Raw genomic sequence first — 12,743 nt, forward strand, 5'->3', positions numbered from 1 at the left:
CTTGATGTACTTAAATAAGTAGGCATATGAATGCTCTAATTTACATGAGAGAAAGCACCAGTGAACACAGTAGGGCTTACTTCAGAGTAAGCATACATCGGCTTATATGAGAAGAACTCAGGAATACATCTAGTCAGGAAACAGCCTAAGAAACATGTGCTTTATGCAGCGCCAGCCCACTTGTTGTCCCTGAAGTTATCTGTGCAAATGACTGTGAAACAAAACTTTTATATGTAATACTGACTACAACAGCTCTATAGAATTCAGGCATTGTGAAACATCTGGAGTCTTACTTTCAAGGCCTTCATCAAGAGGGGATTTTCTCTCTCTCTACCAGTTACAAAGTGTGTCTGCACACTGTTGATCAGAGCAATGACAACTTTGCATGTGAACCTCTTGAAAAACAAAAGAGGGTGGGGAAATAAAAACTATGGAATGAAAGAGATTCTTCTCTTTTGTAAATATAGATTATGAATCATAGCATTTTCCATATGAAATTACTTGGTTAATACTCTTTTCATTTTGCATATGCGTCCTCTTGAATAGTGATTGTTTGTCATTTCAGATGTAAGGAAAGCACTGGATGATTTGCAGAAAGTCATGAAGAACTTTGAATCCAGAGTTGAATTCACAGAAGATTTGCAGAAGATGAGTAATGTAAGACATTTGTTATTGCATCCAAAGGGCACTTTATAAAAGTGATAAGAAGCATATGAACATAACAGAGGCTACTCACCTCTCAAACCACTTCACGTTGCAAAGTTTGTTAGGTTCAAGGACCAGGAGCTGTTAAGACTGGCATGCATCCAGAAGGATTTATAACCTTAGTCTCTGAAGATCAGAAACAAACCCATCCCATGTCATACCACAAACTATTTTCAAAACTCCCCTCAGTTTGCTTGCTACATAGCATGGGCAACTGTCATTTGTGACGCAGAAGTCCAACGCTCACTTACCACTAGTTAACCAGATATGTGAATGTTTAGCAAGTAGTACTATCAAGTATACTCGCTAACTCTTAACATTTTTTCCAATTAGGCAGCAGGTGATTTTGTGGATATAAGAGAAGTTGCTGAAAGTAATGGCACTGAAACAAAAGGTGAGTGTGCGGTTTTAAAATGTTCTCAACCATTGTGGGATCTGTGTTTCACATTTATATTATTTTTTCTAATATGAAAACCAAATGGTCTCCAATTTACTGTAGTGACTTAGTGTGTAAGGTTAGGTTTCTCTAGGCACTTCTGAAAATGGCAAGATACATTTATAAACTGAGGCACATGCATCATTTAATGTAATACCCTTATAATCAAGCTAAAATAAATAGAATTTTAGTGCCTTTTCCTCGAAGAGTCCAGAATAAGTTTCTCATACATACTTGTTATACAGTTTTTCATCATTTCCCCAGTACACACTGGAGTATGTTATAAAGGAGGGGTGGCTAGCTAGCCCTAGCCAGCATGAATAATAGTCAAGGGCAATGGCAGTTGTAGTCCAGTAGCAGCAAATGAACATCTACTGTAGAGAGTTTAAGGAATAAAGAAGAAACCCTCACATACCCGAGAGCCATTGTGGATCCTTCAGCCTTGGATCCGCAGCTGTTGTTGGATTACAACTCGTACCATCCCCAGCCAGTTTAGTCAACAAGTCATGGGTGATGGCACTTGTGGTCTTAACAACATTTGGGGGACCCAAGGCAAAAGAACACTGGTGTAGACACCATGGGACTAGATGGACCTATGGGCAGACTTAATATAAGGCAGCTTTTTATCTTCTGATATAGCAGATGTAAAGTTACTACATTGAAAATAGCCCAAAAATGCAGTTTTCCTGGGTTTTTTGGAGGGGCAGCGGCATGTATTTTGGCATTTGGATAAACATCAGGTACTTTTTGCCATGGGGCGGTTATATAGTTCATTGGTGCTACTTAAAACTTTAGTAGTAATTTGAAACATTTTTTTAATGGTTTTCGTCCAAAGTCCTTCATTACAATTGCCTTTTTGCTTCCTTTCCTTTGCATTATGATGGTAATATAATTTTTTAAAAATCTCTTGCTTTGTTTATTACACAGGAAAACACAGAATTGCTCACAAACCTCATTCTAAACCAAAAACATTTGCTTTTGAGGCAAATCTTCAAGAAAATGGAACTGGCGAAAAATCCAGTGAGGACTTGAAATCAGAGGAAGACTTTTGGGCCAGACTAGATGAACTAGAGAGACAAGAAGAGATACTTGGTGAACTCGACAGGTATCTTAACAGTTGTTGGTTGGAGCATTCTGTTCAAAAGAAGAGAGAATTTGTAGGACTGAAGCCTGGATATTTATTGAGTCAAACCTACCCACTTAATCAAGTCTGGGTTCTCAAACAGGGAAAGACATTGGTGATTTGTGTTTCCATTGTTGTCAAACATGCATGTTTTGAACACTATTTCATGCATTGAAATTCTCTCCGAGTCTAGGACTGGCTACAGAATTCTGCTTAGCACTTAGAAACACTCTCCCTGGTCTTCCCTTTTTGGTGAACAAAGCCTGACCCAAATTTATAGTGCATTGCAATCCCGTATGCAGTGTTGCATTTTGTATATCTGACATTCTGTGATTATTATACCCACGGTCTCATTACTTTCTGCTTCTGCAACAGTTTCCATTTCTAATCACAGCAAAAAGGAAGTTTCAAAGTTCTTTTCTTCATCTGGAAAACTTGAACTTCTGTAATCTTCCTTTGTTACAGGATGAGGTTGCTGCTTAAATAAAAACAAATTGACCAGCAAATACAGTAGATTTGGCTTGGGTACTGAGGTGCATAAACAGAAATATATACAGTGGTGCCCCGCAAGACGAATGCCTCGCAAGACGAAAAACCCACTAGATGAAAGGGTTTTCCGTTTTTCGATGTGCTTTGCAAGACGAATTTCCCTATGGGCTTGCTTCGCAAAACGAAAAAGTCTTGCGAGTCTTGCGATTTTTTCCCCCTTCCCCCTTTTTTCTAAGCTGCTAATAGCCTTTTAGCTGCTAAGCCGCTAATAGCCACTAAACCGCTAATAGCGCTAAGCCGCTAATAGGGTTGCTTCGCAAGACGAAAAAACCGCTAGACAAAGAGACTCGCGGAACGGATTAATTTCGTCTTGCGAGGCACCACTGTATTTACTCATTTTAGTCACTTTGATAGCGAAAAAGGGAAATCCCAGGAAAATTGGGGAAGGGGGGAGCAGGCAGCAAAATGGTAGGAGAACAAAATGCAATGTTATACTGCCTCCACTTTCCTGCTATGGCAGAAGGAGAGTAGAGACAATATAACAAGAGATTGAACATCAGCATTTGGAGCACCCAATGGAAGTTCCCAAGAAGTTGGGCATTAAACCCAAGTGTTGGGCATTAAACTTTTTCTCCACCCCCTTTACTTCCTGCTCCCCCACCCCAATTTTAATGACAGCAGAATGTAATCATTTAAGTAGTAAGTGCGGAATCTTCTGGCTGACACATATTTTCACCATAGACTTAAATTAGTTTTACAGTAATTCATTCTGCCGAGGGAACCATGGGATTTGTAATTTTGTGAAGTGGAGGACACTGAGAACATAGAGAATATAGGAAGCTCTGTTATACCAGGTCACATTATGTATCCAGTTACCACAGTATTGTCTACTCAGATTGAAAATGCCTCTCCAGGGGGTCATACGGAATTCTCTCCCATCTCTTGCTACTAAATCCTTTTAAATGGAGTTGCTAAGGATTTAACCAGGGACCTTCTGTGTGCAAAGTGTATACTCTGCCACTGAGCCATGGTCACTCCTAAAGTTTCTCACCAAACAACAATTCCTGTGATTCTTTATAGGGAGAGAGGAATGACCGTTCAGGGGAAGTAAACTGTTATAACATAGTAGTGCAGGTAGAGCCTTTAACCATACTGGAATTCCAGGATTGAGTTTTCAACAACTTTCTTAAAGAAAACAAGATTTGCTTAGTTGTACTTAAAGCACAGTCGAATAAATTCAAAGCGCTGTGCCATAAAAGAGTTGAGATGAGTCTTGAGGATGAGATTGGATCACGCAGCAGCCAAAGTTCCAGAACCATCAGGTAGCTGGATTTAACTTGTATTAGAAAGTAATAAGAAGAAACTTGTGGGGGGGGGGAAATGCCAAAATATATGTGGAGTAGGTAGGTTTTTTGGGGGGCAAACTTTTAAAAAACCTTCAGTAATTTTACTTAACATTTACTTAGCAAAATTTGTATACTGCTCGATTGTAATAAAACCTCATGAGATTTCCCCTCAAGCTAATAATTGGAAGTTTTTGGTGGTTTCTTGGTACATAGGAACAATTGGTGACACTGGAAATAATGGCATGTACGTTCCCATTGTTCACCACAGCAGCAGAGCATACTATTAGAAATCATAATTAGAAATCATAGCAAGTCTGTTAGTGGCTGCTAGTCAGGATGGCTATATGAAGCCTCTTCGTTTTAGTAGAGTAAGCAGGGGAGCAACAAGAGAGAACTGTTGCCTCCATGTACTGCTTGTGACTGTCCCAGAGGCATCTGGTTGGCCAACATGGTAAACAGGAAACTGGGTATTATTTGTTTATTTGCTCTATTTTGCAGATTTATAAACCGTTTCACAGCCAGAACCTACTGAAGCAGTGTATAATAAGCTAAAATGAGAGATAATGCAAAATATAGAAAGTCTAAAACAATAAAACCATTTCTACAATTGTACAGTTAATATTCCATAAAAAGACTCCGTCATGCTTCAGGGAACGCTATCTTAAGCCAAAAAAGAAAAGAAAAAAGTCTTTAGTATCTGCATAAGTAACAAGCTAAAAAAAGGTAAAGGTAAAGGACCCCTGACAGTTAAGTCCAGTCTACTTGTCAAATTTCAGCTTCTAACTGATTATAGAGGATCAGTGCTGCAACACTAAAAGTCCAGTTTCCAGCAAAAACCAAGTGTGCCTCAGGTGCATGTGCTACTCTTTGGTGTTATTTGTAAAAATAAGATAGTTGTCCATATCTTGCAAAAGAAGGGAAAGCCCTAAAAATATCCAAACATCAGCTAAATGCTTATTTTATGGTTTTGAACTGGAACTGAATTTCATCCTTCCCCATCCCCACTCTAGGGTCTCTGATGCTGTTGAGGCAAATGGAGAAGACGCTTCCTCCTCTGAAGAAGAGAGAGAAGAAAAAAAGACAGACGTGAATATGGCCGATAGGGGGGAAGAACCTAATACTCAGGGCAACTTCCAGAAAAAAGTAACCAACTCAGAAGTGTTCAGAGATCAGCTTAATGGCCCAAATCATTATTGCAGTGATGATGATGAGGATGATTCAGCCATTGCTGAGCACGCCGTACCGACAATATATTTCTCTCATACTGTGGAACCTAAAAGGGTTTGTATTGCAAGGATTGTTGAATTCATATTATGGAGATTGTTATCAGTTTGTAATGCTTTTCCTGCGTAATATGCTGCTACTTTTACATGTCGAGAGACCAGGCTTATTTAGGGTTCTACCTAATGTTGTATTCTCATGAAATGATTAGGTAAAAGGGGGGCTTTTGCATTTCTAATCTAAACTCTTTGCCTTCAAACTTAAAAAGATCACTTGTGAAAAGAATACGGTATTAAAATCTACATGCTACCCAAAACTGCTTAAAATCTTGTTGGCTTTAGGTAAAATGGGGAATGGACTTAACCAGGACTTACCGTATTTTTTGCCCCATAGGACGCACCGGCCCATAGGACGCATCAAGTTTTTTTTTGGGGGGGGGAAATAAAGGGAAAAAAAATTATTTCCCCCCCAGGCGCTTGTGGGGCCGGCAGCGGGGAGAAGCGCTCTTCTCCCCGCCGCCCGCCTTCAGATCAGGTCCGGGGACAGCGGGGACATGCACTGCGCCTCCCAGCTGTGCCCGGAGCTTGCGAGGCCGGCAGCGGGGAGAAGTGCTCTTCTCCCCGCCGCCCGCCTTCAGATCAGGTCTGGGGACAGCGGGAAGACGCGCTGCGCCTCCCCCCTGTCCCCGGAGCTTGCGGGGCTGGCGGCGGGGTCTCTCCACCGTCAGCCTCCAAACCACTTCGGGAGACAGCGGGATGGCAGCGTTCCGCCTCCCTCTGTCCCCCGACCTTGTGGGGCTGGCGCTGGGGCTCTCCTGAAGCCTGGAGAGCGAGAGGGGTCGGTGCGCACCGACCCCTCTCGCTCTCCAGGCTTCAGCGAAAGCCTGCATTCGGCCCATAGGACACACACACATTTCCCCTTCATTTTTGGAGGGGAAAAAGTGTGTCGTATAGGGTGAAAAATACGGTAACCAGGAATGTCCTTTCTGCTCAGGAGGCTTTGAGGGCAAGAAATGGGATTATGCCTCTTCATTTAAAAGATAAGACAAACTTTGCTTTCTATCTGAAGAGGATTCCTACCATGTTCAGGTCATTAGAAAGAGTAGTCAGAAGGACACCTAGGTACACCTAGGACCTGGTTTGATTGGATGTTAATGGAGTGTGATGGTAATGGTGTTTATTGCTTTGGCATCTAGAATGTAAACTCCAGGGTGAGCTAAAAGACTGAAGAAATCCCATTACTCCACCTTTTCTTTGGAGATGTTAGCCTAACTTATCCACAGAAAGATGACTAAATTATCCTCATAAAGATTTCAGGATAGAACAGTTTGCCCTCAGTGTTGGTGGAGGCAGAATCCCATCACTCATAGGCTATCCCCATGCCTGAGAAAAATTTTGTTGGTGCTACAACTCTTCTCTAAACTTATGCAGATTTGCATTGGTATATCTCAAGAACCCTGGACACTCTCCTCTCTTCCTCCCATATTGCTGAGACGAGAACAGATCAGTGCTGAGGAGGTTTCCTCTGGTCTAATGTTTCCTTCCTACTCCATATATGATAATTAAGGAGAGTTGGGGAAGGTATATTGGAGCTGTTCTTTAAAAGGCTGGCTTTGTTCCCAGATTTAAATTGGAGGCAGAAAGTGAAATGAGAAGAGTTGCCTCTCCTGTTAGGACATCAGGTTTTCTGCCCCAGCCTTCTGACTGAGAAGAAGAGTTAACCTTTTGCTGCTTTCTCTCATAGCTGATGAACAACAATTTTGTTTAAATTTGGTTTAAGTTATAGCCCTGAATAGAATTAGTGTTTTGAAATTTATTTAGATTTTTCACTGTCACAGTGGATTTCCTTATGGCTAGCGGTGCATCTCAGGTCACATTAAATCAAGGGTGCTCAGGGTTGTGTCTAGATTTTGCTATCTTGTGGTGTACTACAGCCTGCTGTGTCATCCAAGCCCAGAAGTGTGGTTAAATGTAAGTATGGTTAGTTTAAACAAGCCAGCTTCAGAAACAATGGTTTGAAATTGGCTTGTTTGAAGTTACCCACGACAAATTGTGGTTAACCAAAAGACTAACCGCACTTCTGGGTCCACACATAACAAACCACCGTCAGCTGAAAACAGAATCAGAAGCTTCTAACCTCTCACAGCTATGCCAAAGAGGAGTGGATGGGTAGGAGCAAACAAGCCCAAGGCTTATGCAGGCAACACCAAACCACAATTTAGCATTGCAGCCAAAACCACCCCTGTATAGGGGGGTGCCATAGACCTTAATATTTTGTTTGTTCAGCTGATTAAAGAATGATATTTTGCTGTCTTTGCTTGATTAAAGTCTGATTGTTTATGACTAATGTTTATTTCCGCCTCAGGTACGAATAAACACAGGAAAAAATACTACTTTGAAATTCAGTGAGAAGAAAGAAGAGGCAAAACGCAAGCGAAAGAATAGCAATGGCAATGGGCACTCAGCTACAGAACTGCCCAGCATCAAAACACCAGCAGACATTTATCGGTATGGCACCTGTAGCAAGAACAGTTTGGTGGGGTGTGATTCATTCTGCATAGTATAGCTCTAGAACAGTTGGTAATCTACCAAGAGCCAGAGGGTCACAGCTAATAATTAATCCTATTTAATTCCATGTAATTAATATAAATTATATAATGTATTCCTGAACCTTTTGTATGCCAAATTGCACCTGGTAGGAATATCTCACTTATTCTGTATTATTCATATTTGACAATTATTCAATTATTCAGTTAAATGGTTCCTTAAAAATGGCTTGGCCATTATGAAAATTGCAAAAACAATCAATTTGTGTTTCATTTTGCTGCTATACCTACTTAGGGCATTTAGCAGATATTGCTATTAATGTTTTCATATTGTTTTTAATTGCTACTGCTATTAATGTTTTCATATTGTTTTCATATCACTTCATATAAAAACAAAACATCTGTCTGTGAGTGTATTAATGGAGAAATTCTCAGAGCTGAAAATTTTCCAAACTACTTTGGGGTGGCATGTTCCTTACTCCTCTAAAGTGATTTACTTTATTGGCAACCGATCAGATCCATGGCAGAGCTACTGAGAAAACATCCCATGACTTTACAGCAGCTTACGCTTTGCATGCCACAAGTTCCAGGTTCAGTATTCAATATCTCCTGTTAAAGCGGCCTTCTTCAAACAGATTCCTGACAGATGTTGCTGGATTACAAGTGCCATCATCCCTAACCATTGAGCATGCAGGCTGGGGCTGATGGGCATTGTAGTCCAACAACATCTGGAGGACATCAGGCTGGGAAAGGCTGCATTAAGGGTTGGAGGTAGGTGATGCTTGGAAAAACCTTGAGACATTGAAGAGAAACTGCTAGCAAGAATATAGACAATACAGAACTAGGTGGACCCATGATCTCTCTCTGTCTCTGTAACTCACTCCACCCTCTGCCAAGCCTGTGAAGCTCACAAGTTTTTCAGATCTTCTTTCACTTAAATAACCACACATTGTTCTCTTGAGCATGATAGATAATTTGAAGCCAAATCTGATTATTAAAAGCAAAAACAGTGTCACTTTATAAAAAGGTTCCTTCAGGTGGTGTCCAGTTTCATTTTGCAAAAGACAAGTCTTTGTAAAGCTCTAATAAGGATGTTCACTCCTGAAGAAATGTGATAGGTATCCACTCAAAAGTGGCAGGGTAACAGTTGCGTTGCTGAATGCGTTGCATCTTTTACAAGAATTCAGTAAGAAAGTTGACTAGGCAAAGTCATCATAATTAATTTGTACCAAAGACAGTGAAATTATTGTGAATTTGTCATGTGGTTCTCTGCCCCCCTTCTCGCATAGTTTATTAAAGCTAACATTTTCCTTTTGCAGAGTCTTTGTTGATGTTGTGAATGGAGAGTATGTCCCTCGTAAATCAATTTTGAAGTCTCGAAGCCGTGAGAACAGTGTTTGTAGTGATACCAGTGAGAGCAGCACTGCTGAGTTTGATGACAGACGAGGAATTCTGCGGAGTGTGAGCTATGATGAAAGTACCTACAGTGATAACAGCGAAGGAATCTTAGTAGAGGAAGAAGAGGGGGAGCAGGAGCATCTTTCAAAAAAACCATCGCCATTATCAGGATTGTATGAGGTACAGAGAGAGGGTTCTTTCATTTATTGTTTCCTTTTAGGAGAAAACATTAGGACAAATTAGAAACCTTATTAATGTTGATTTCATTTTTCGTAAATTGTCTTTTTAGCTGTCACCAGCCTATTCCTTGGGCAGAACAACAAAAATGTGCATTCCTTCATCTACAGGCACACTATTCTCTTTCTGACTAAGACATGCCGGGGGCATTTCACAAAGGCAGCCTTTTCCCCATGTCAGTCTGATTAGAGCACAGGTACCTCTGTCAGTGCTCTTTCCTAAGTCAGGTAAACCATTTATAAAACACTCTCTTGTGAACCTTGGCACTTCCATCCTAGATGCATTTACTGGGAAGTAACCGCCACCATTTCCGTAGAAGTACATTTTCTTAGGATTTAGTTGAGATTTCCTCCTCAGCTAGAAAGAAACTGGAGAGTTCTGCACTCTCTCTTGCCTTGTTCTCGAGGGCAAATGGATCAAAGGGGCCAGAAAAAAAAGGGATACTCTGGCAGCAGGGTAAGTTGCCCACCTCTAATAGCAGCACAAGGAGCGGAGGCATACAGACTTTTTCATTGGGAGAGGCACATAATCACAACAAAAGAGAGGGTTTAGATTAGGCCTTGCTTCCTATGAGTGACCAATGGAAATCTGTGATACAGCATTTTGTTCACATCTTGCCTACTACATGAAGAGCCATGCTGGATTAGGCTAAAATGACCAGCTGATCCAGGGACCCCTTTCCTGGAGCGGATAGCCAGATGCCTCCAGATAAGTTAACATAAGGCAGTCCGCAAGGGGACAATTCCCCAATGTACTTCGCAGCCTTCCTGCATTAAAAATATATATTGAGCTTGTCTGCCACTTTCTATAAAATCTTACTTAACTGTTGTGATGATGTTGACAGGGGGGAAACATATCAACACGCAAAATAGTTCGTAGTTCGTACACCAGGTGTCAGCTTGAAGCAGTTAAAGGAGGCACAATATGAAACCTTGAAAGTGCAATATGATTGAAATGTTGACAGGTCCCAGATCTGCAAAATTGTATCAGTTGTGGAGCTGAAATTTACTATTGCATCACCTGTTTTTATGTTCTTGAAGACCATTTTTTTTCTTATTCCAAAACGTACATAGAGTATGAATATCTCTCCTTAGAACACTAGCACTCCTTCTGGTTTTCTTTTGAGGAAGCTAGACAGTTTTCTTTTGCAGGGAGTTGCTGTTGGTTTGGTGGAGTTTTTTCTGTATTTTTGACTAAAAGAGAAAGTGACGGTAATACACTTTGTAACCTATAAGCTTATTTTCAAGGTTTCTTTTCCTTGTAGGCTTTCTCGGGGACTGTTGTCGAGAAGGAGCCTTTGTCTCCTGCTTCAGCACCACACCCAGTAATCGCTCACCCTGCCCTGCCTACCATTCTGGAGCGAAAATCTGAGGAAGTTCTTTCTGAAGCTTCAGAAGAAACTACAAAGAGAGTTTCAAAATTCAAAGCTGCCAGAATGCAACAGAAAACCTAGTTTCTGCTTAGACAATGGAAGTTTAAAACGGCAGGCTGCGTTGATTTGATACTGTTCATGTTTAGACCTCTGTTGATGATATTTCTAAAAAAAAAAAAAAAAAATCGGTGAAAAAACACTTCAAAATTCTTCTTATTTTCTTAATATCCCTGTATGCAGTCAGCACCTTTGTATATGTTTGCCTTACGATAACAGCACTTGGAATAATTTTCAAAAGAATAATCTTCATAAGGCTGTGTGTGTGTGTGTGTGTGTGTGTGTGTGTGTGTGTGTTTAAACCTAAATACAGGCAGTTTTGTACCAGATGTGATGTTCTACATACCATATGGGTCGTTTGAAAGAAACTTTGCAACTTTCAAATAGAGCCAACAATTATATTTCATGACTTGCTTTAGCGTTTAAGACTTGCTCATATCCCCCATTGTTTTGTAGGGTTTGCTTTTAGGTGTCTGTGCTGACGAATCATTTCTTTCCTACTAGCATAAAACCTCTGATAACTTGTATAAACTCTATGAAACAGAACGCTGTGTTCGCGTACTTTGCAGGGATGTTTCTTTGATGGAAAAAATGGTATTTTGTAAAATTACACTTTTCAAGTAAAAGAAAAAGAAAAAATCTGAAATGTTGAAAGTATTCTCCTTTGGGTTATTATATACAGTGGAGTTGAAACATTTTCTCAGTTCCAAATTCCTTGAGCATGTTCTCTGACCTTTCCAATACAGAGCCCTTTACTCTCTCTTCTTTTCTTTGTGTATGAAACACCTATTAACGTCAATGGAAATTACGTGCTCATGGGGAGAAGAGCTTAACCCTAAACTAAAGGAGGTTTAGCCCCAAAGAGATCCTCCCCTTCCATTGTGCATTCAAAAATGTGATTCTGTTGTCGTGGGCTGTTCCAGGAAGCAATCGACCCTGTGCCGTTATTGTTCAGAGTTTGCAACTTGAATACAAGACACAGCATGGACATGTAATCAAAAGGAAGCAGTCTATCAGGCCAGTCCTCCAGCTGCACACTGTGGCAGCATCCTGCCTGCAGCAAATGGCACTAGGTCGGGTTGCAGGATTTTAGTCCACTTACCCTTCTAAGAACGAGCAAATGTTTCATTAGTTCCCTATTGCCATCCAAGCACAAATCAATGAGCTGGCTGCAATATCCATACAAGACCACCTGCTTCAGTTCTTTCATGAACTGGGAAGCAACCAGATCAGGTCCACAAGGGGACTTCCCTCTCAGCTTTCAAAACCAAGGCCTATACAGTATGTCTTGCAGGAGCAGCAGCCTAGGCAAACTGGTGGGAGTAATAATTTGTGTTAGTGTTAGTTGCCCTGACAGCTATTTGTTTTCATAAACAAAATGAAAGCAAAAGAGCAAATTATCTTTCTCCCCTTTCAGCTTGGTTCACTTTTCCATGTTACACTTGTTCCCACGTTCTCTTTGCAAAGCTAATACTGAGCAAGTGTTGAGCAGAAGCAGCTTCCATTGTGGCCCCAGCACACAAGAGATGCCCTGAACCTTTGTCTTTAGAGAAGGGGAAATCAACTTTCAGGAATTTAGTCAAAGGGAATTGCTGCAGCTCAGTTGTCGAGCACACTTTTCGTGCAGAAAGTCCCAGGTCCAATCCCTGGCACCTTCACCTAAATGGATTAGGTGGTGGGACAGACCTTTGCCCAAGAACCTGGAATGCTGCATGCAGCTAATCAGAATAAGATGGAGAAATAGTTTGCTCTGGCCCGACACAGGCAATTTCCTGTGTTCCTAAATAATCTTGGACCAACCCTACCATTGGGCA

The 12,743-nt window shown here is 41.0% G+C and overlaps 2 protein-coding genes across 4 annotated transcripts in view; one reads left to right on the plus strand and one right to left on the minus strand.

The window, feature by feature from the left end:
* Window positions 1–11,575, plus strand: part of URI1 (URI1 prefoldin like chaperone) — a 45,720-nt gene extending 34,145 nt beyond the window's left edge. For both annotated transcript variants that reach the window (XM_082232947.1, XM_082232948.1), the window contains 7 exons: window positions 566–657; window positions 1,039–1,099; window positions 2,069–2,246; window positions 5,110–5,380; window positions 7,685–7,827; window positions 9,185–9,443; window positions 10,765–11,575. In XM_082232947.1, coding sequence (XP_082089073.1) covers window positions 566–657; window positions 1,039–1,099; window positions 2,069–2,246; window positions 5,110–5,380; window positions 7,685–7,827; window positions 9,185–9,443; window positions 10,765–10,953 — 1,193 coding nt within the window. In that variant the 3' untranslated portion in view covers window positions 10,954–11,575. The remainder of the gene's footprint in view (window positions 1–565; window positions 658–1,038; window positions 1,100–2,068; window positions 2,247–5,109; window positions 5,381–7,684; window positions 7,828–9,184; window positions 9,444–10,764) is intronic.
* Window positions 1–12,743, minus strand: part of LOC309537863 (protein C19orf12 homolog) — a 206,520-nt gene that overhangs the window by 161,545 nt on the left and 32,232 nt on the right. The window lies entirely within an intron of this gene.

This window comes from Podarcis vaucheri (assembly GCF_965113315.1).
Source record: "Podarcis vaucheri genome assembly, chromosome: 7".
Taxonomy (NCBI): Eukaryota; Metazoa; Chordata; class Lepidosauria; order Squamata; family Lacertidae; genus Podarcis; species Podarcis vaucheri.